General features: G+C 46.9%; 1 protein-coding gene across 5 annotated transcripts in view; it reads right to left on the bottom strand.

The window, feature by feature from the left end:
- Nucleotides 1–23,708, bottom strand: part of TENM4 (teneurin transmembrane protein 4) — a 2,813,748-nt gene that overhangs the window by 196,581 nt on the left and 2,593,459 nt on the right. For all 5 annotated transcript variants that reach the window (XM_072794810.1, XM_072794811.1, XM_072794814.1 and 2 more), the window contains 2 exons: nucleotides 22,907–23,005; nucleotides 21,478–21,713 (listed from right to left, as the gene is read on the bottom strand). In XM_072794810.1, coding sequence (XP_072650911.1) covers nucleotides 21,478–21,713; nucleotides 22,907–23,005 — 335 coding nt within the window. The remainder of the gene's footprint in view (nucleotides 1–21,477; nucleotides 21,714–22,906; nucleotides 23,006–23,708) is intronic.

Consider the following 23,708-nt stretch of genomic DNA (forward strand, 5'->3'; position numbering starts at 1 on the left):
GGTCTTGAGGGGCTGTGTGGCTGCCTTCAAGATGCAAATAACTGTGTAAAGGAGACCAGAACAGCACATCCTTCTGACTTGTAGTCCAAACACGAGCCACCCAGGGAATACACACAAGTTTGATTTCATCAGGAGGGGGTGCTCTGTAACAGAAATGGAATCTGCCTTTTGCTTTCTCTTTGGTTATTGTTGGCTGTATTTTATAACCATTATATTCAGACTGTTGATAGTAATAATAAGAGAGCACCTAACATTTTTTGAGCACATGTTAGGTCCTGTGCACTAAATGAGGTATTTTACCCTGCTCTTGGCTATCTCTGTGTAGTTGTCAATAATAATAAAAGTTAACTTGTCTGAAAAAAGTGAAAACTCTGCTCTTTCCAAGGCTGAATTAGCTCACATTTCTGCTTACCTTCTTACTGTTTTAATCTATATATTGGCAACTCCAAAGGTAATGGAGAAATTGTTTGAACTGAGGACAACGCAGATACATGCAGTTAAATGAACAGTGCTTCTTTCCCCATTAGAATCAATTATCTCATCTAACTGTGCAAAAGTGCTGTCTTGTTAAAGGTCATGAGAATTAAGTAATCCCAGAATGAATAGAACTCTCACAGCTTCGTGAAGAGAAACATTTTTATTGTCAAAGCTTTCTCTTATTTTTAACAAGATGCAAAACCAAGTCCTTGCTTAAAAAAAATACGCTGAGGGGGAAGAAAAGCTGGTGGAAAAAATGTTATAGATGAAAATGATCACAAGACCTGGCATCCCAAGGAAGTGAATTAGGGCCGGACAGCCCACAGCTGGTGGGGTTGAGGGGGTGGTGGTGCGAGGAGGAAGAGGGCTTACCTCAACCTTCTTCTCGGCCTTGCCCCCGACTACCCACAATCACAGAGTTCTCTTACAGCTGGGAGGCTGGCCATTCCCTCTGCTCCTTTTCACCACCCAGGGAAGCAAAGTTCTGGATCCCACTCAAACATGGGCTGTTTTGGAAGGCTCAGTTATCCAAAAACAGTTTTGAAGGCTTGGAAGTTGGGAGGTGAGCATGGGGGACCAAGACCCGGCTCCTAAAAGCCAGGTGGAAGGTAGTATTAAGAGAGAGAAGTGGGATGATGCAGAGATAGTTCAGCCAGTCACTGTCATTTTACAGCCCAAACAGAAGGGACCCTTACTCTTTGATCCAGGGTCTTGAATACAGTCATGCTAGAGGGCCCTCAATTCCTTTACTGTATTGTCTGGTGGGTGTTTGATTCTATAGTCCCAGGTTACAGAAGAGGGGGAGGAATAATCTGCTTTGCTCTCCTCTTCCCAAAGCATATAACACATGCTCAGCCACAGACTGTCCAAGGAACACTGAAGCTCAAGCAATCGCTCTTCTTTTTCCTTGAAAATAATCAACATCATAATAGCTACTCAAAAAACATGGAATCATGTGAGTGTGAACTGTGGGCTCTGCTATCAGGTAAACCAGCCTTAAACTATAGAATGTAGAAGAGGCCCATCAGGCAGCCCACCTCAAAATATTCATAGGCCCTAACTGACCAAGGTGTTACTTACAACCAGGCACAGTAACCATAAAGGGAAACGTCCACCCGTCGCCATACCTCCTCACCTTTCCCCTTTAAATATAGCCCCCACCCACTGCCTCCTTGCTCTGCTATCCTGTCCACCGCTCCCTTGCTGCATATTCAATAAACTTTTACCACCTTTGTTCTGCTTCAGGTGAGTCCATCTGGCTTCCACCTGATTGTCGCCCCACAGTTGGGGGCCCCTCTCTGATCTAGAGAGACCCCATTTAGACACCACTTGTATTACATGCTGAATATGTTATATTATCCAGTTTAATCCTCACGTAAAGATAGGTTGAAAAATTATTACTGGAGAACATACACAATGAAAATGAAATAATATTCAAGCTATAGTGACATACTCCAATTTTCTCAGAGGGGTAAAGTAAGTTACCCAACACCACCAATTGCCGTTTCCTGCCCAGCAAGACCTAAGAGATGGCTGAGAAAGTGGAAGCTCCATCCTGACATTTTTAAGAAAAATGCCCAATTTTCAGACACTGAAGCCTCATCCCCTCCCCCAGCACCCAGCCAGCAGGAGGCAATTAACAGTTATTATGCAAGAGTTGCCAATATAAATACAGGCACTAGTATAAGTTCAAGGCAAGTTTCAAAGTCAGGAGCCTGTGTTCCCAATCCAAGTTTCCTCTTTTCCATTGTTTGACTTTAAATATAAGTTAAAATATGGGCAACAAAAAGCCACCAGCAAAAAACCAAACCAAACCATCACAAAGAACAAACCTAAAAAACCACCACCACAACAAAAGCACCACACAAAAATAGCTGAAATTAATGTTTGGGGGGGACCATGGGTGATAATAACTATTTCTTGGCCCACAGCTACCTGAATTTAAAGTTGCATATGGCAGTCAATGCATCCTATCCAGAGGGTTTGAAATTAACAGCCATGAATCTGAAAAAGCTAAGAAGTATAAATAGCTTCCTTCAGCCTGCTCTAGAGGATGGAGACCAGTGGTCAACCAGACCACTGAAAAATCTAAGTTATAATCATCATATTCTGTTTCCTGAGGAATTAATGGTAACCACTCACCACCAATGTATACCATGGGATTATCTAAATTGCACTTTGTGGTTTGTGTTTATAACTGTGCAAAACTCTCGAGTATGCTGAAAGTGACCTATATAAGAAACTTAATACTGGTTTTCCCTTTAAACTACTTTGTAATTCCATGAAAAGGTGAAAAGATGCTAAAGAGTTCAGAAAAAGGCTGTGGAAAGGTAGCAGGTTCACAGGATCACCCACACTGAAATGTTAATGATTTCTGAAAGCCGAGAGCTGGGGGTGGGGGGGGAGTTTCTTATTCCCTCAGCTCTGGTCAATCTGATCCCAGGGTTGACATTTTCTAGTTGCCTTTTCCTGCCCAGCAAGACATAAGCGATGGCCGAGAAAGTGCAAGCTCCATCCTGACATTTTTAAGAAAAAACGCTCAGTAGAGGTTCAGACACTGAAGCCTCACCGCCACCCACCCCCCCCCAGCACCCAGCCAGCAGGAGGCAATTAACAAAGTCATTATGCAGGAGTCGCCAGTGTAAGTACAGCGGAGCTTTCCCTGTCACGGTGCACGCTTCCTTTCCTTCCAAAAATCTAATGCACGAACCCACTTGCATCTGTAAATTAGCCGCTCCAGGTAGTGACTAGAGAGGGTTACAACCACAAGGAACTGTTGATTCAATGGGCAATTCTGGTTTCAAAAGGGAGTTGGAACCTACCCAGCTATGCGGCTACCCACTTTTCTGTTTTATATTAGTGCTCAGTTTTTTTGTTTTTTTTTTTTTTTTAAATAAATAATGTCATCTCTGTAAACTATAAGTCATTGGAGTTCTTGGATGATGGTCCTAACATGGGGAAAACAACAACAAAAAAAACCCCCAAAACATGAAACAACAGCAACAAGGGGACAGAGATTCATTCTCCAGGCCCTATTCCTGGTTTTGCTACAAAGCTACAAACAACATCCACAGGTTCCAAACCCAGACGTTCAGTACACAGGGGCCTAGACTGCAGGGCAAGGGCAGAAAAACTGGAAGAAACCGAGATGTGTAAAAATAGAGCCATTTAGCTGAATTATACTATGGGGACCAGATGGAATGCAACGCAATCATTATACAAAAATGACTATGACCATCAGCAATGAGGGCAAATGCTGATGATACAACATTAAGAAAAAAAAGGCAGGGCATGGAATTGTACCTTTTGCTGACTGAATCTCTGCAAAACCAGATATGCATATGAAAAAAAATCTGGAGAGACATACATAAAAATGACATCAGACTTGGAGTTATAATGGTAGGATTATGGCTAAACGTTCTTTCCTCATTTCCAAACTCACTTTAATGCTGTTTTACATTAAAGGAGAAGTTCTGCAATGCAGTCTCAGTAGGAGCAGGTAGAAAAGAAGGGTGACAGTGCCCAGGGAGGAGATCCAAGTGTCTGACACATGCTGTATGTCAGACACTTGAGCAAGGGGAATTATATATTTCATTCAATCCTTACATAAACCTTGAAAACATTACTATTATTCTCATCTTATGATGAAAAAACTGAGGCTCAGAGAGGCTGCATGATTTGCCCAAGACACTTTCCAGATGGGAAGTGATAAAATATCTGAACCCAGATCTGATTGGTCCCAAAGTCCAGGCTCTTGTCCTGATACACTGCCTTGCTAGTGAGTTACAATGCCTGAAGTTAAGTTAAAATTAAAGATAGTTCAAGGCAAAGCCTCTCTTGAGAGCATAGCCAGGTTTGCTCTTTGGAGAGAGTTTGTAAAGGGGAGTTCTTCTCAGGGACAAAGCATGGGGCCCCCGGCCTTCCACATACTGACTACTGGAGGCATGGCTAATGCCCATGGTCAAGATCATATGTACATGCATTCAGAGCCAGGTCACTTACTGGTTTCATGACTTTGGGCAAATTATTTTGCCTCTCTGAGTCTCAGTTTCCTCATCTATAAAATGAAGCTAGTGGGATTGATCTCAAAGGATTAAATGAAATAATGCATGTAATTTGCTTAGAACAGTGCCCGGCACACAGTGGGAGCTCAGCGAGCGGCAGCTGTCCTCATCTTCGTCATTTTGCTAGATTGATTTTTCTAACTGCTTGTCTGCTGGACAATGTGTTTAAGTCAGCTCTGTTATATCACCTTTTTCTTCTTTCTGCATATCTCCCTAATTCCCTTTCCATGCCAACTGCAAATTTCTTCACACTGAGGGCCCTTTTCTATCATGCTTCCATTAGCTGACAGACTTTGGGCATAGGAACTAGAGATATTTGCCCAATGGATAAAACAGTTTTTAAAAGCAGAATCTCTGTAAAGAAACCTGACAGGATCCCACTGGTGACTACGTGGGGCTAATTTTAAATCAAGTAAATATATTGCTTTTCTTCCTGTCTCTGGATAAACCTGACTGCAACAATCAGGGTTACTGTCTCTCACCCCCAAATTAAGTGTTTTCTGGAGAATAGACTCTGGTGCAGTTAATCATTTTTCTGCTCCATGTAATGCTGTGGGGAAGAGTTTGCTGGCAGCTGTTCAATATTTCTGTAAATCAAGGTGTGTGTGTATGTGTGTGTGTGTGTGTGTGTGTGTGTGTGTGTGTGTAGGGGGCAGTATTGGGCATATGTAAGAAGCTTAAGTGCAGCCAGCCACAGAAGTGGGTAACAGGCACTCCCAACATCAATGCAGAGGAGAAATAGCAATATATTTGGAGGGCACCAAAAACCTGGTGACACGGCAAGTTGTGGGGGAATCAGAGCTGGAATCTAATTTGTATAGAATAAACTGTCATTATTGCAGTAATAGAATAAGAAAGCTGTCTTTTCTGGACACCTTTCACCCAGTAGGCTCTACTGAGACCTCTCCTATACATAACTAATTTAGGAGTTGGTCACCTCCACCAACCCTTGGACTGATATCAACCCACTTCTCTGAGCTTTCCCTGCCTCACTCCCAGTGACGTGCTGCTGCCTGAGTGCAGGAGACGGGAGGCACAGAAGTGCAGCGGTCATGAGCACAGGCAGCCCTGTGTTCCTTCTCTGGTCCTCATGTTCACAGTGATGTGAGGCAGTCGATGTTATTTAACTCTTTGGGGCCTCCGCTTCCTCATCTCTAAAATGGTGACAATGATCCTTGGCTCCGAGAGTTGTGAATATATTGCATGAGATTACTGCGCTTGGTATCTTCTTAAATAGTTGTTCGTATCATTTTCATCATCGTCATCGTCATCCTCATCATTGTAACTGTATAGTGAGGTTTTCCCTGCAAAAGTGAGGTAGTGGTTTTTCTCGAGAGAGCTGAGAAACCCAAGGTGTTGCTGCAGTGTTGGGGGGTGTTGCTAAGATGCAACTTACAGTCACAGGGATCTGGCCCTGAATCACTGCACAGAGGAGACCCAGACTTGGCTAGAGCCTCTGGGCAGAGCCTGGGACTGCACAGAGTCCAGGTGCCTAGCTTCCTGGTTCAGAGCTCTTCCTGCTAAGTCATGGCAGGAAATCCTGTAAGAGCAGGAAAACCATCCTGGAGGCTTGTTCTCCCATCAGGCACCGCATTCCCAGATCAGAGGAGTCAGTCCTACCCTTGAGCCTTATGTAAAGGGAACGAACCCCTGGGACAGGCTTCATCAGGCCACCATGAGGCCTTCCCTTCAGGGTGGGGATTATTCCTTTCACTTCTGCCCCTTGGCACCACGCCCAAGGGAGTGAGGAAAAAAGGGAAGAAACAAAGGGGGCAGACACAATTAGGATTATCATTAAAAGAGTAACAGCTCCCAATTACCAAAATTGCACCACATGCATGACAGAATGCTGGAGAATTCACATTTGTTGTATCATTTAATCTCACAACTTTTACGAAAGATATTACTAGTAACTCTTGTTATAAATTAGGCACCTCAGAACACAGTGACAAAATAGACATTAGTCTCATCTCGTATCTCCAGACAGCCGGAGCTCCAGAATGATCTCGGATTGCACCATTCATCATGGCAGCACCAAGACTCGAAAACAAATCCTGGGTATTTCTCAGACTATTGTCAGGGAGGCGCAGGACAGTTTTCCTGTTAGCCCTGATCAGAATAAACATGCAGAACAGCACCAGGCTTTGGGAAGTGCCTGCCATTCCCAAGAGGAGGGGAAAGGCTGGCGGAAATCTCTGCAGTCTCCCGTCTTTGCAGAACTTGCATCCCAGTGAGCGTCAACACTACTCACAGGTGGTCTAAAGCTTTTCTGTATGAAGGTGACTCCATTTAGCAAAAGACCTGCCTCTCCTGCATGAGGCATCACTAGCTCCTTCTCGAAGTCAACTGTCCCAGGGGACAGGAGGACAACGTGGGTTTGGTTAAGGCTCAGGAGCTCCAGGAGGAAGAAAGTCTTGTCACCAAGGCTCTATTTCCATCACTAGTAGGACTTACTGTCACAGGGCTCCACAGAACAACCCTCCCATTTCCTGATTTCCTCTGGCATACCAACTGTGTTAACGGATTTTTTTTTTTTTCTGGGATCAAAGTCAATTAGAAGGTGGTTCCCACAGTACCTCTAAATGGAGTTTTAATTTGTGTATGTATTATTAGGATAGGTCTTTTCCCTCTGGAACATTCACTTTGGCAAGAGGAATGAGGGCGGACTGCTTAACGTGGAGCCTGCCACGCAGATTTGTAGCTTGGGATAATATTACTTTATAATAAGAAGCATTTTGAAAAAGCATTTTAAAATCTCACAGAACAGAGTGCGTGATGTCACTCTTTTACCTCACCTCCCCCAGCTTCCCAGTCTTCTGCCCCAGGGTGGGCGATTTCTGGCTCTTTGGGATCACACCACATTTCCTGTTTCCTGTTTCCCTGCCCTCATCTGTGCACAGAGTAAGACACTTAATACATGTGAGTTCCTTTTTCCTTCTCTGATATACACAGACCTCTGGTTTGGTTGAGCCCTTCAATTAGGAAGTTTAAGGCAGCACAGAGTTCTGGGCACCACGGTGATGATGGTGATGGTCAAGTGAACAAGAGCCACTGTCAGGGATGCCTGGGTGGCTCAGAGGTTGGGTGTCTACCTTTAGCTTGGGGCATGATCCCGGGGTCCCAGCATCAGGTCCCCCATTGGGCTCCCCATGGGGAGCCTGCTTTTCCCTCTCCCTATGCCTCTGCCTCTCTCTGTGTCTCTCATGAGTAAATGAAGTCCTTAAAAACAACATCAACAACATCCAAAAAAACAAAACAAAACAAAATAAAACCAAGAGCCACTATTGTTAACTGAAGGCTATCCTGTGCCTAGCACTGCATGAAGTGCTTTATAAACACACTATCATTTAATCTGCATGAAGCTCCACAAGGTAGGTAGTATTACTACCCTCACTTGCAAGATGAGGAAACAGGATCAAAGAGATTCAACAGCTTACCCAAGGATCACATGTTTAATAAGAGCAGAGAATAACCTCAGATCTGAGTCAAACCCAGATTGTCCTGAACCTGTTGCTAACCATTATGCATGCTGCCTTTCTGATGAGATGTACAACTGTGGAAATGACAAAAACGGAAAGAATAAAAAAAAGGGCAAATCTCTTGATATGGACCAGACTTACTGCTCAAATTCTGTTGGCACGATTTTCCTGAGGACAGAAACTTAAGGTCATATCTGTTTGAAACAGACACAATTTTCCAAGATCATTGTATGTGTTTGTTGAGCGCAGCATCTGACATGCCTCACTGCTCTCTGCTCTGGAGTCTGAGCCTTTGTGATTTCTCCTATCCCTTGAATACACCTGTCCATCCAGCCTCCAAGCTTTTGCTGATGCAATGTCTCTAATGTGGGAATGGCCACTGCCCTTCTTGTTTAAAAAAACTTTCTCCCACCCTTCAAGGCCTACTTCAAGTATCACCTTCTTCTGTGTAGATACCTTCATTATCCTGAGCCAGAGATGACCTCTGTCCTCTCCTGCCCAGCCTGAGGCCCTTATCATGATCTCAGTCCCTCTCCCACACACACTGCCCTGACAATGCGTGTCCATGTGCTTCTCATCCCTCGCTGGCTCTGCTGTCCACCTGTGTACTCAGTGGAGCAGATCTGTAGAGACAGCCAGGATCCCAGCTCTGGCCCATATTGGCTATGTGTCAGCAGATAAGTCACCTAGCCACTCTGACTTATGGTGTTTTCATCTAGAGAAATGGAAGTAATACAAAGCCATCTCCTCGTTCTTGTAAGAATTACATTTAATGAAAGTCCCTTATAGATTAGGAAGTACACTAAATATATACGGCATTCTGATCATGGTGCTTCAAAGTTAATGAAAGAAAGAACACTCCAAGTTTAAAACACGGACTATTGCAAAGATTTGTAAATGAAGCATCCAGTGCCGCCCCAGACCTACACCATCTGGTATATGAACAGTGTTACGTAATGGACTCGGTGCACCACACAAAGACGTCAGCGAGTTGCAAAAGTGTTCAGTTCTCAGATAAACGCAAACGCTACTTCTTCTAAAATCCTCATTTAACCTCTGCCACCTTCCACTTCATCTCCCCTCAAACACCAGTTCTACATGCACACTTGGGTGGAGTAATGAGTGCGCTCATGTAACCAGAGGCACAGAGAGGCTGAGACAGACACGGGAGCCCAAAGACTAGGTCTTGCTGTAGAGTTCCACAGGCGGCCCGGCCGGTAAAACCGAGGACACTGGGATGAAATGGAGGCCACGGTGCAATTAATGATACTGGCCTTTTCCCTCTTTCCCCATTGCAGACTGTGAACAAGCTAACTCCAGCTAGAAGGGATGATAAATGTAGCTGCTTGCCATACCCCAGCAGGAAGAGCTTTCTGCACAATGTTATATCAGTGACAATCGACTCAGGCCAGATGAAACCTGGAGCACAGCGGAATCAGATAGCACGAGGGGCTGGGGCTCAGTGAGTCATGCGTACTGAGACCCCTTGAGGTCACCTGAGCCTCCTGGTCTCTCCAGTCCTGAAGCATGTTGGTACAAGTCACAGAGCTACTCAGTGCCACAGGTACATGGCAATCCTGGCCCACGGCATGGCTCAGGACAGGTGGACATTAGTTCTGTTTCCATAAGAAAGTAATTTAGCTTCTCTGCTTGGTAAGGCACTCCCTGCATCCTCTCAGCAGTTCTGGTCAGGTGCACTGTCCCAGACCCACCCCAGCTGCGGGAGTGAAGAGCACAGTGGGAAGAGGGCCGGTGCTAGGGGACAAGGCCTGGCTCCCTCTCTTTCCAGTGATGTGGCTTTGGACAAATGACTTAACCTGCTTGGGCAGCAGTTTTTCATCTATAAAATGGAAATGAAAACAGAATGGTACCTGGCACATGGCTGCTACCTGGCGAATACCTGTTGGATAAGTAAGCTGTTGAGAAGATCTAATGGGAAAATGCATGTAACACTCAAAACGTGCCAGGACATGGTAACGGTACATCAGGTAAGGTCGAGGGAGGAGAGCTAGGGGCAGAGGCAGAGGCAAGCCACAGCCAAGATGGCAAAGGCCCTGGTTTTTGCTCTGAGCCCCAGGTATGCAGCACAGCCATAGAGGAGGACATCAGGGTGAAACTCTGAGAGGCAGCTTGGTCTATAGAAGGAACAGAGGACTTGAAATCGGAATCTGGCTTCTAGGCCCAGTTCTCTTACTTACCCCTCTTTCCAGCTGGACAAGCTATTTAATGGGAGCCAACCTCACTCCCCACATCTGGGCTTGCAGGACAAGGAAATGCAGTTAGGAATTCTATTCTGTGCACAGATTGCTGGAGAGGATCAATGGGTTTGAAAGCCTCACAGGAAGGTAAAATATTTACTATGCAGTGGCCTCATACAGCCTCTCTTCTAAGGGGGAAGGCAGCCGGTGTCCTGTGGTCATTGTGGTTTCTGTGTTTCTACATTCAGGAGTCTTCGTGAAATAGAGATTGAGGCCGGCAGGTGAGTCAAATGCACCAGTGGACATTTTAACACACGGTCTTCTGACAAAGGCACCTCAGGTAGCCAATGCTTCCATCTACCATCCTCTGGCTTTGTTGAGGCTGTTCCATCTTCCAGAAAGCCATTCGTAGCTTCTCTTTCAATATCTTACTTGATTTACAAGGTTCAATGCCTTGGGGAAATTTTATCTGATCTTCTTGCTTAGAATGAATTGCTCTTTCCTTCGGGCTCCCACAGGGACAAGGCTCAAACTCCAGTAACATGCTTTTATCATCTATCTAGTACTGCCATCAACTCCTTACACATCTGGCTTGCCACAAAACTGAGGATGACTCAAAGCACTGGTGCTAGTTTATCTGGCTTTGTCCGTCCCTCACAGCCCAGGACACAACCCGGCAGGCAGGCTCTTTGAACACTCTGCCCTTTCAAACCTGAGTTTAGGGAAGCGCCTTATTTTAATCTCAGATTACCTGAAATCCCTGCATCTGGGGATGGTTCTTGGCAGCTGAATCCTCTCAGGAGGGTTTAAAACCTCTGGGTGATCCTGCTGCCCAGAAGGGTCAAACAACATTATATGAATACCCGCTATGGGCCACCCATGGACTGGACCCTTTGCAGATGGCCTTCTCACGTAACACTCAAAACACTGCTTAGATAGTAATTTAATTTTTACCAAGGAGAAAATCAAGACTCAGAGGGATGAAAGGCTTGTATGGATTGTGGCTAGAATGCAGGCCTCATTCTGTCCAGAGTCTGTGTTCTTGCTATTAACTATACTGCTGTCTTTAAAGGATGAAGCTGTTTAGCTGTGATTTTGTTGTTTTACTGATAGTGTGCTTTGTACAGCCATCTCTCCTCCTCTGCCCCCCTCCCTGTTCCCTACAACGAAGAGCTGCTTCTCTGATTCCTCACTGGGGTCCTGCGTCTACAGTCCCAATCACAGCCCTGATTGTGCACCTGTCCTCTCCACAAGCTCAGTATTCATGGTGGTGCAACAACAGCCATCAGGGAGACCCTTCTTGCCTTCTCTCTGCACCTAAGTGCAATTAAATTGTTATCTCACAGTACTTAGTCTAGAATAAAGATAGGGATGTGGGGGACAAATCCTTTCCAAGGATGCTAAAAATCTGTAAAATTGACTCCTTTTCCATATTTCCAGGGTGAAGGTGTGGACAGAGCACCCTGGATGAAGGGTTGGGCTACTTTGTTTTTTTTTTTAAGATTTAAAAAAAATTATTTATTCATGAGAGACACACAGAGAGAGACAGAGACATAGGCAGAGGAAGAAGCAGGCTTCTTGCAGGGACCCCGATGCGGAACTCAATTCCAGGATCCTGGGATCACGCCCTGAGCCGAAGGCAGACACTCAACCACTGAGCCACCCAGGTGTCCCTTGGGGTTACTTATTAACTGACCATGGCCATACTGCCTCTCCAGGGGCCCTGAAACCACCCATGGGGCCAGGGTCAAGTGCAAGAGCTGCTGCATAATACAAAACATGATTATACTAGTCAACTCAACTCTTTTCTGAGACAACATTTCCAAATTCAGGACTGCTTGGCCCTCAAATTTAACACATCTTGTTTGCCAGAAGAAGAAGGAAAGAAGATTTCGTTGACCAGAAAGAACTAGGTGCCCAATTGCTAAATAGCCTCCCTCCAACAGCCTTCTGTTGACATTCCCAGCGAGGAAGTGGAGGCTCAGAGCGAGCCAGGAGCAGAGGAGGGCCAGGAGTGTTCCCCACTCAGCTTCCAGTAGCCAGTTTTCTGTCTCATATGATCTCCTCGCCTCTAGACTTTCCCTCTCTGTTCCCTGTGTGAGCATATGCCTCTAGGCCTATCTTCTCCTTTCCCTCCACTCCATGCCTTGGAACAGTGGTTAGCTTCTGGCCTGGACACCTTCCTGCCACCCCTGCCCACACTTCTTCTCCTTCAACAGACTTTTGCTGAACACATGCTACGTCGTGCTGATCCTGTACAAGAAACTGTGGCTGCAGCACTGAGCAAGACGGAAATACTCTGTGGGCTCATGGAGCTTACAGTCTAACAGTAGGCATGGGCACGAACGGATCCATAACATGATGGTCAGCTGCAGTTGTGGTCAGCACCATGAGCATGAGAAGAGCATATAACTAGGGTCCTGACTTAGTGGGAGGAGGTCAGGAGTTTCACTGGGGAAGGGATGTGTGAGCTCAGCTCTCAGAAAGGAACTGACGCAAAGAAAGGGGGTGGAAATCCCTTTAAGAATGAAGACCCCTGTAGCTTCTCTGCGTCTCAAAACCACTTGTAACATCCTTTGCCACCCACTCATTGAACCAGCTTACTTGAGGTCAGGCACAAAGCCTCACACTGGTGGGACTGTGGGGAAACTGGGCACCTGTTAGGAACCCTGGAATTCAGTCCTACCCTTCTGCAGAGCAGTGAGTAACAAGAGCTTTAAACTGTGTACCCCTCATGACCCATAAGTCTTTCTTTTGGAACAAAATAATTGAAAGAAGAGAAAACAGAGCAGGATGTACAAAGATGTTCATGGAAGCATTATTTATAATAGTGAACAGCTAGAAACAGGACTGTGATGATACAGTAATGGCACAAATATGATGGAACTCTTCAACTTGATGAGAATGGGAACTGTATCAATGCTTAAAAATGTGTGCAGAAAAAAAAATGGTCCATAAAAAGGGCAGAAGAACATAAACCTGTGCATTCATGCCGGCTGCACGGAGGCCCTTCACTGCTATCCTTCCAGAAGATCCAGTACAACACACAAAAAACCCTAGCATGTTTCTGTTGTTTGCCCTGCCATCTTGAATTCTGAATTCTATCTTAGTTTTCTCAACCCTTTCATATCTTAGAGTTTGATTCTGAATCCAGTAAGTAAATCACCTCTTTACTACACTTCTGAAAAACCATACTACCAAAAGGGAATGGGTGAGTGTTTGCCAGAGGCTGAGAACCAGGACAGATGAGGAAAGTCACCTTGAGGAGCTTCAGTCCTTGCTCACATACTACAGCAAAGTCATGGCAGAAGGTCGATACAAACAAGATCCACTGGGTTATAGGGTCTGGGCACCTAGCCTTGCTTCTCCCATTCTAGACACAAGCAGCCCCCACTCCACTCAGCTGACAAGACACTCGGCTGTCTTGTCAGACAAGCCTTCTCCCACAGAGCCCTAATCCGCCTTCCTGCCGTCTTCACCCTGAGGGCCTGGTTCTGGCCTTGGCAGTGCCACAGAGCAAACCACCCCCCTCGCCTGCATGGTGGCACTTCAGATGTCTGCAGACAGCCATGCTGGGCTCCTGAAGTCCTCATTTTGGGGGGTTGGAGGATATTTGTCTGAGGTCTGTTAGAAAGAGAACAATCTATATATATCTTGCTATTAACAATTCCCACCGAGCAGCATGAAGGAATCAATCTCGGAGAGAAAAGCTTTAATACAGGCTCCTGTATCTTTATCACTTTTTCCTCCCCCTAAAAGATCAAGTTCAATCATCTCCATTTCCCATTCTTTGGGCTATAAAGCTAAATCTATGGCTTCTATCCAAAAGGCCTGATGTGAAGTCGAAGCGAAAGGAGGGAAAATGAGCCGTCTTGCTCACTAATAACAGCCAGGCCCAAGTGCAACAGGCTGGTGCTTTATGATGCAGATGGAACCTGGGATGAGACTGCGTGGGGCAAAACCAGGTGCGGGTAACTGAGGGAAGGCGGGGCCCAGTCACCCTGGCTTCTGGCTCTAATCTCTCCACTCAGTTCACGTCCATTTCACCTGCACCTGAGCTCCCAGGCACACAACGCACATTTCTGCCATCGTGCCGTTGCCTATCTTGTTCTTCTGCTCAGAATACCCCTTGGCAGATTTTACCCTCTTGCAAGGTCTTTTACTCAACCAACTCTCACTGAGCACAGCTATCTCATGCCCGGCTTTGTGCCAGAGACTGAATATGCAGTGGAGAACAGGCCCTGAAGAGAAGGGATGCCTAATAACCTCCCCTAATTGAAGTGCTGCCAGCCCAAAGTCAGGTTTGCGTGGTGGATGGACAAATGTCGTGAGGGAGCCCGCACAGGTCTACACAAGGCATACTCAGTGCTCCAGCCCACCTCCATCAACACTGCCCAGATAACCTCAAGACCTGGATGATCCAGGCTCTTCCAGACCAGGAAGTACAATATTCCAGCAAGCAGCACTCTCTCAGAGCTGCCTTATGTAAAGCAGCAATTGAACTTAGCAACATTCTCCCTGAAACTAACACCGCTTCATCCAAGGGCTCAGATTTTTTTTTTTTTCGACTCAAAATCAGCTGCTGGTGGAGGTGAAAATGTGACCTACTTAAAAAAAAAAAAAAAAAAAAAACTCCCTCATCACTGTTGAGCATGTTGTAGTAGTAGTTATGCAGAGGCTGCTCCAGCGCACCCCCGCCTGCAACCTCACCCTTCACGTCCGGGTTCAGTTTCCTACAGGCAGCCATCTGTAGGCTGGGAAGGACTTGATGGGATTATCTCCTCCCACCCCATCCTGGGCTGGGATGACTGAGGTCCAAGGTAGGCCATCATCAGTCTCCTAAGGCCACCAGCAAGGGACCTCTCTTACGTGCTGTGCCCAGTGTGTTTTCAACAACTCATTTAGCGTGTGGCGCCACAGCCTCACGAAGGGAGCACTATTATTCTCTCCACTTTGCAGATGAGGAAACCAAGGCTCCAAAAGTTGACACAGCTGGCGAGTGGCAGAGCTGCGATTTAGGCTGAATCCAGTCCTCTCCTCCCATCAGAACACCCTGCTGCCTTAGAGAAATCACAGTGGATGGCGCCCCTTCTTTGCAGGGTGTACGTGGACCCAGGATGGAGGAGACACCGTCCCAGGCTAACCTCAGGTCTCCATTTCAGTGTAAAGCTAGTCCTGCTTTTTGTATCATTAGCAAGCCCTTTTCGTCTCTTATTCCAAAGGCCTATCGGGCAAGACAGGTGCTTGGAGAGTCCTCGAGATATTAATCCGCAGCTTTTCTGTGGCACTCCGTGTCTGCTTTTCACAGAGAGATCCAGAACGCCAGGGAGCCTGTCAGTTTTAGCTGGATAGAGGCAACTGTCAGTGAAGCAAAAATCAACTTTTGTCCTAGTTATAGAAATGACGTGAGGCACTTTTTGGTAATGATTCTTCTTGCGGCTGCTTCCCTGGAACAGCGAGACGTCCCTACAAATGTTTTCTGACAGGTCCCCCTAGTTGTCAGCTGCCCTTGTGACTAAAACAGACCAGAAAGCCCGTAGGCACCGCAAAGAGACAAGGCTGGTCCAAATTCTCAGGCAAGACTTACAAATACTCTTCTACACGTGATGCTAACAGTGCTAACAATACTATCAATTATAATAATAGTATCTAATTTTTATTGAGTGCTACAGTGCCAGGCAGTAGACTAAATACTTTATGAAATTTTTTTTTTTGAAGATTTGTTTATTTGAGAGAGAGAGTGGGCAAAGGGAGAGGGAGGGATAAACCCAAGTAGACTACATGCTTAGTGTGGAACCCGACACGGGGCTTGATCTCATGACCCTGAGATCAGGCCTGAGCCAAAATCAAGAGTCCGACACCTAACTGACTGAGCCACCGAGGCACACCTGTGCAAATGATCTCACTGGAATTTTGCAGCAACCCTGTGAAGGAACCACTATTATTACCCTCATTTTATAGATGGGTAAACTGAGGCTGATAGAGGTTAAATAGACTTGCATAAGGTCACAAGGTATGTAAGCAGCAGAACTGAGATTTGAAAGCAGTTTCAGAGCCCATGTTTCCAACCACACTGCTACAAATTTCTCCTGTGTGAAATGGGGTAATCATTCCAGCCACACTCACTATCAGAGCCATAAGGAATCTGAGTGGAAACTGAACTTCAAAGAAGTTAAACAATTTGCCCAAGTTTGCATAGCAGGTGATAGAGGTGGGCCTGAGTAGGGTCTTTTGATTCTACATTATGTGTTCAAGCCCTGAACCTACATCATAGTGGCTGAGAGCAAGGCCTTTAAAATCCTATGTCTTTTACTGGTAGTGTGACCCCTGGCAAGTTGTTAACTTCTGTGAGTTTTAGTTTCCTCTTCTAGAAAATACAGAAAATAAAACCTATCTCACAGAATTATTGTGAGTGTTCAGAGAGATGACATAATGGACTTGGACCAACACCAGTCACACAGCAAAAACTCAAAATACCAACTACTATGATGGGAAAGTTAGCATATAAAGTTTAAGATTGTGAACTCGAAAGAGAAAAAAAAATTAAAATCATTGGCCCCAGCACCTGAGTGCCTGGGGCTGGGTCGACCACAGTCCTGCCAATTACCAGGTGAGGGTGATGACTTACTCCAGCTCACTGGGTCTCAGTGTCCTCATCTGTAAATTGGGGAGAATAATTCATAAGGCCATTGGGAGATTCCAATGAGAAAACACAGGCAGGGCAGCCTTGGTGGCCCAGCGGTTTAGCGCTGCCTTCAGCCCAGGGCCTGATCCTGGAGACCTGGGATCGAGTCCCACGTCGGGCTCCCTGCATGGAGCCTGCTTGTCCCTCTGCCTGTGTCTCTGCCTCCCTCCTCCCGCCCTCTGTATCTCTCATTAATAAATAAATAAGAAAAAAATCTTAAAAAGGAAACAGGCAAAGTGCTATGAGAAGGAGGTGCATGGGGGCAGCACACAATCACAGCTAATTATTAACAATAAAAGTGGCCCCTATTATCTTTACTACACTACACCGCACTGTCTTTTGTGGTGAAAATGTTTTAAAACCAATTAGCTGCTATAAAATAAAGCATTACTGCTGTGGCTGTACGAGTTTCACGGTTTGAACTTTTAACTAATCTTCCCCTCATGTTGTGCTCTCCTTATTTTGTTCTGCAAACAGATCTCTTGTCTTCAGAAAAAAAAATAGCAGAGTATTCAGATACTTTAAAACCTTCACAGGGAGGATGGGTGAGTAAAGTGAGGCACTCACGGTCAGTAGCTACCTGTCTGAGCAAGGTGTCCTTTGGAGACAAAAATACACATCTTGTTTCTGGCAGGGTGCTCCGGGATCCTTAAGGGTCCTCGCAAGCTACAGTAGCCAAGTAACATCCCCCAGGGCGGGGAAGGATGGCCCAGAGGCTTGATTCCAGGCCCTGTAGCCCTGATGGGTGGTAAATGCTGGCTTGCGATTTTTCCATCTTCCTAGGAAAGTAACTGCAGATGTCTCTGCAAATGAACGGAAACTTTCAAACTAAAAGCCGAATGTCAAATGGGTCTGTCAGGGTTCCCTCCAGATATGGCAGCCCTGAGCAGATAGCAGAGAAAGTTCCCGCCCTGTTTTTGCCTCCCCCGACCCACCTGCCACCCCGGTGCTGGTGAAGTGATACGATTCTTATCTGCAGCATGATAGGATGTAGAAAATAATTACAAATGAAAAGGTTATTCATAATTTTTAAATGAGTTAATTAGTAAACCCAGTCAGACTCACTCATTACAGTAATTAATAATTGATTATACTTGAAATTAAACACAATTTTTCATCAAAAATCTAATTAAATATCTGTGCTTGTGCCTGTTGATTAGATCAGTTGGTCTGCTGGAAAAGTCTTTGTTAAGGATATTTGTGCTCGGCTGAGACAATTAATTTGATTTTTAATAATTGATAGTTCCTTATGAGTTAGTCATCACGGCCTGTGATGATGGCCAAGCAACAAGGCACTCATCCCTTGCCCCTAGTAGCTGGAGGAGCCAAGCCCCAAGGCTGCCACCCCAGCCCTCGAGGAGAGGTAGGGCCGGCCTTGCACCTGCCACCTGTTCACCTGCATCGGCTTATTCCAGCCTTACTCGCGGCCTCCTGAGGTGATGGGTCTCGGCTATTTTCTGGATGAGGAAATTAAGGTTCAGAGAGAGAAGGGAGTTGGCTAAGGGTGAACAGCACCTGGGTGGCAGAGCTGGAAATGGAATCCAGGGTGGTCCGAGGCTGGGTGTAAGCTCCGAGTCTCCAGCAAACAAAGGGAACACCCCAGCCTTGCCTGTCTGACTTGGTCCTTGGATGTTCAATCTATGGTCCAGTCTTACTGTTTCTGCCGAGAGAGGGTTTTATCAGAAGGAAGTATTTATTCTGGGCAGGACGGCTATCAGTAGACTGACCACTCGTAACAGGAGACACAATTCTCCTAAATCGACCTACGCCTCCTCTCCACCTACACTCCCACGGTCTCAGCTGAGGCTCTCGGCTTCTCCTGATCTGTTTATTGCGATAGGGCCTATCCTTCCTTCCTCTACACTTATCTTCCTAAAAGTCTGGCTACATCCTGCTGCTTCTCAAAACCCTCCAATAGCTCCCCACTGCCCATCCAGGGAGGTCTGTAAGATTGACCTCCGAGGTGATCTTCCCAATCTAACCAAACTCTGCTGCATTAACTCTGATACCCTTCCAATGCTTCAAACACAGACAACAGCCTTACCACCACACTGTCCTCTCTTGAGTTGGAAACTTCCATGGGTTTGCCGTCTGCTCTCCGCGTGTTTACTGCTGGCTAACTCTGAGACACGGGTTCGGCGGCATCTTTGCCCTCCCCAGGGGGCCTCCCCTGGTGCTCTCGGCGTTGGGCATTCCATGGCCCCTGATCTGCCTCAATTCATTGCTGATGTAGCCGTCTCCTCTTCTAAGTTACAGACAACTCAAGGGCAGGGACCCTATTTTTAGCCCTAACATTGAGCACAGTGCCTGGCCCAAAGCAGGTACTCTTAATGGTTTGCTGAACGAAAAACAAAATTTCACAAAATAAAAATTCACAAAATCATGGATTTAAAGACTGTCAGTTTTGGAAGGAAAATTAAAAGCCATCCAGTGGGAAAAAACTTGAATCTTATCCTTGCTATGTGGTCCTTGAGCTCTATTTGTACCCTTCCTATGACAGGGAGTTCACTACCTCCTAGTAGATCCTATCTAAATTTAGATTGCTGAACACTGACCCCATATTCTTATTCCATGGGAGAGGAAGAAGCCCATGGGATGTAAAACAGCAGAGAGTGTGTGCAGTTCTGCAAAAATTTATTCTTTCTCCCTGAATCAGGCTACGCAGTATAAACCTAAGACTTCAATGCAAGCTGATGTCTCTATGCAGTAAACGACTTGATTCCTGATGAACAGGGGCGCTGCTTGTTTGGAAGTCGACTCATTTAGGAAATATAACAATGTCAGTTGAAGACAAGAGCTGCACTAGTGGTTAGTGGGGACACAGCCCGGGCGCCAGAGAGAAACTTTCATGCTGAGTGATGGTGCTGGGACTTTCACAGTCCCCACCTGTAACCCAGTTACCTTCTACTGGGCCTGGGTGGGCTCTGGCTTCTCCCACTTTGGTTATTCCTTTTGCCCACTGACCCACAATAGGGATGGCAAATGCCTGGTATGTCATCAATAGTGTCTACTCGGTGACCATGACAGACATTCATAATCGAACTGAAACCCTTTCCCACTGGGCCTGAATATAGCCTCAGGATCCTTCTTAACACGGCTTTCTGGGCAGCAACAACTAACCAATCACTTGGAGAAAAGAAACATGTATGCCAACTCGGCCTTAGAGCCATGAAATTCTCTACATTAATCTTTACAAGGGGAACAGAGACCTGGCATAGCAAAGAAGGCTTATTATAGCTCGAGATATTTAAGTAGACCTCCCTGTTTGAGGGACTACCGTCTTCCTGATTACTTATTTCTGCAAAATTCAAAAGTCTTGAATGTTCCATCCATGCTCAGATCCCTTCTGCTGAACAAGTGGGGACCCATGTGTCCTTCATCATTCCTAGTGACAGCATGTACTCGTGTACTACCTCACCGCACCACCCCTTTTCATCCATGATGACTCTGCTTATGACAGGGTCCTCTTCCACAATGGACGGCACTGTCTTCCTCTGCCCTGTGCCAGTACTTCTGCTTCTATTTACTGGGTTTTTACTGGAAAAGTCCCCCTCGCTTACAGAATTATCTCAGAATTCCCCCGCATGGGTTTGAGGCCTTCTCAAGCTGGCATGACCTGCTTTGAACCTCAGAATGATAGAATTTGAAGGTGGAAAGGATGGAGGGTTAGGCCAACCCCACTGGATGCCTTAACTAACAGGCTGATTTGCACAGAAACAGCCGGCTCTACACGATGCCTGTAGATCTCTTCAGATTACCATCTTCCCTGGGAGCAGACCAAAGACAGGGGTTGGAATGAAGCAGGAAACCAGGCTGTGTGGGAAATACACCAAAAAGCACCCAGTGGGTAGCATCCCATGGCAGCAAAGCGGGGGCCAGGAGGAGTTTCCTCTAGCATGGAAGTGGCCCGGGGTCAGACAGGAAGGCCAGTCGATGCTGCTTGGGGATCTCTGTGTGTCCCACAGCCAGCTCTCACTGCTCACCAGTACCCAATGCTCCTCAGTTGGGGTCTCCCTGGGTCCTCGCTGGGGTTTCACTCTGCACCTTGGCTCTCCCACCCCACAGTCTCCTCAGACTGCCTTGCCTGACCCTCACCTTCAGACATGCTATCCTGGTTGAGTCAGCAGGTCCAATCTTTGCCAGTTTCCCTCTACCCCCAGGGTACCCCAAGTCCTTTCTGCTCCTCGCTGTAGCTATGTGGCACCAGCAGGAGAGGCCTGCCTGCCGTCCACCTTCTCCATCTTATTATTTGTGGTGACTCCCATCTACGATGCTCACGTCATGGATCACCCCCTCAAAGGCCAGTCAGCGAGTGCTATGCCTAACACTAGGCATCCAACATGACAGAGCAGCTGCTAAGCTCCCTTCCTGCTGTAGTGCAGAGAGGAGAAGAGGGTCCCAGAGAGCTGACCATGACAGGTTGGGGGGTGTATGCCAGCACCCTGGGACTGCATGGCTCAGCACGCATGACTGTCACACGTTGGTTGGTTGTAGGACCCACAGGTGTGTTGGCTGCTATCTCCACCCTGGGGCAAAGGGGGACTGAGGGAAGCCAGGGCAAGGGAGGTGCTTACCCACAAAGTATGCCAGCAGGATGACCAGGGTGGCGGAGATGACGATGGCGCTCAGTGCTGCGCACTTCCAGTTACAGTACTTGGAGGGCTTCTTGAGGTTGAAGGCGGGCCGGGCAAAGGTGCTGCGGGGCAGGGGCCGGGGCGGGGGTGAGTACACTGTGCTCGACGTCAGAGGGTACCCTGGTGATGTGGTGCAGAAGAGCGGTGAGGTACCTCCCGGCTTGAAGAGGAAGTGCCTGTGGATGGAGAGAAGCCAGGGGGTGTCAGGGTCTACTGACTCACCGAGACCCAGATCAGCCTTCAGAACAGAGGCAGCAGTAGAAAGCATGCAGAGGAGCCTGGAGAGAGTCACCACAGAGAAGACGGGAGGGACAGAGAAGAGGAGAATCGTGTACCAGAACACACAACAGGGCACACAGACACACGCTTCCACGGAACACGGATGGGATAGCCCTACCCATGAAAAAAACCACCCTGGCCAAGGCAGGAGCTGTTGCCAATGCGACAGAAGGCTGGGTGTGGAGATCTCTCTCCTGGGAAGGGATGGGGCTGAGATGCTGTTTCTTGGGTATTATACTAGCTGCCCTCTAAAATTATTGGTAGTAACTTGGAAAGCAACTAAAATCATGTTCTGTGCCCTGGAGATCATGGAACCTAAATTGTTCTTCTCCCTCCAATACCTACTTTGCAGTGTACCTTGGTGGAGGCATGAAATACCATTCTTTCTGAAGGGGTGGGAAACCAGGAAACCCCCATTAAGTTCCATCATGGTTGAGTCTCCTAGTAGCTGTTATACAACCATTGACAGCAAATGCCTTCAGAAGCCAGATGCTGCCTTCCAAAACCCTGGTAAAAGCTGGGTGGGAGGACAGATGGGCAAATGCATCCTACAGCCTAGCTACAGTCTTTAGGGCAGCATGGCATGGTCAAAGCGCATGGTTGTGGCCAAATTAGGTGTCAGGAATCTCTTCACGGCTTGCCTTTACCCATGGCCCTGAGAGAATTTGTACACAGCCTGGGAAATGGGATGCACTGGTTGCATTGCTTCCTCTGGAATCTTAGAGCAATCTTGTACCTGCTCAGGTGCAAGATGCCTCAGGTCATGGAATAGATACTGAGGGCTAACCAGACATACGATACAGGGCCTGTGCTGCATAAAAATTGCTACGAGATGGCTTTCAGAATGGCAGAGGCGGCCAATGAGATGCTGGGAGCTGCATATTAACAATGCTGCCATTAATATGCTGCAGATAGGCTATTCCAAGGATAAACTCTTGCAGGTTGAACATGGACTTGGGGATGGGCATGCAACATGGCATCATCACCTCCCACAGGAGATCCCAGGGGAAAGATCTCAGGGTCCACATGCAAGTGCAGGAGCCAGAGGGAGAGCGTACACAGAGAGGAGGACCATGGGAACGTCACCTACCCGTCACTGTAAGCCCCATCATGGCGGGAGGCGCTGAGAATGTCCATCTCAATGAGGTTGTCCTGCAATGTCCCTAGGAATGGCTGCTTGCCTAGGTTTCTACGCACACATGGAGACATGAATGAAGCAATGAGTCATGCATCGATGAAGGGGGGATAGTAGAGAAACACACAAAGTAGCTGTCTGGTGCAGCTGTGCGTGAGATCAGCAGGACATGGCTGCCAGGCGATGGGTCTGTGTGCAAGCCACATGTGCAAGGGGTCTGCCTGGCACGGAGCATCCAGAGGGAGCATTCTCTATACAAACCTGAATGTCTGGCAGTTGTGGCCACCAAATCACAGCTCTCACTGATGAAGACTGATTATGTATCAGGCACTGAGCTAGGCATGTTACATCCATTCATTTCAAATCTTCAAAATAGGCTACACAAGGAAGGCATATCCCCATTTTACAGACGAGGAAACCGAGATGTGGAGAGGTAACAGGATCTGCCAAGGTTACCAGCTAGCAAGGTTCAATGCAGGGATTTGAACTCAGGTTTATCTGTTTCCAAAGCCTATGCTTTCTCTACTCGATACGGTGTACATCTGTTTAAACAACGGCTGAGATACTTTGTGAGTCCAAGCAAAAACAAAGACAAGCATTTGGGGCCAATGTCTCCTCAAGCAGTGGTTCTCAAACCCAGATAAGCATCAGAATCATCTGGAGAGCTGTGCTTTGCTGAGGCCCACCCCCAGAGATTCGGAGTCAGGAGGTGGGGGGAGGCGTGCTGAGAATCTGCATTTCTCACAAGCCCCCAGGT

This window comes from Canis lupus, chromosome 23, assembly GCF_048164855.1.
Source record: "Canis lupus baileyi chromosome 23, mCanLup2.hap1, whole genome shotgun sequence".
Taxonomy (NCBI): Eukaryota; Metazoa; Chordata; class Mammalia; order Carnivora; family Canidae; genus Canis; species Canis lupus.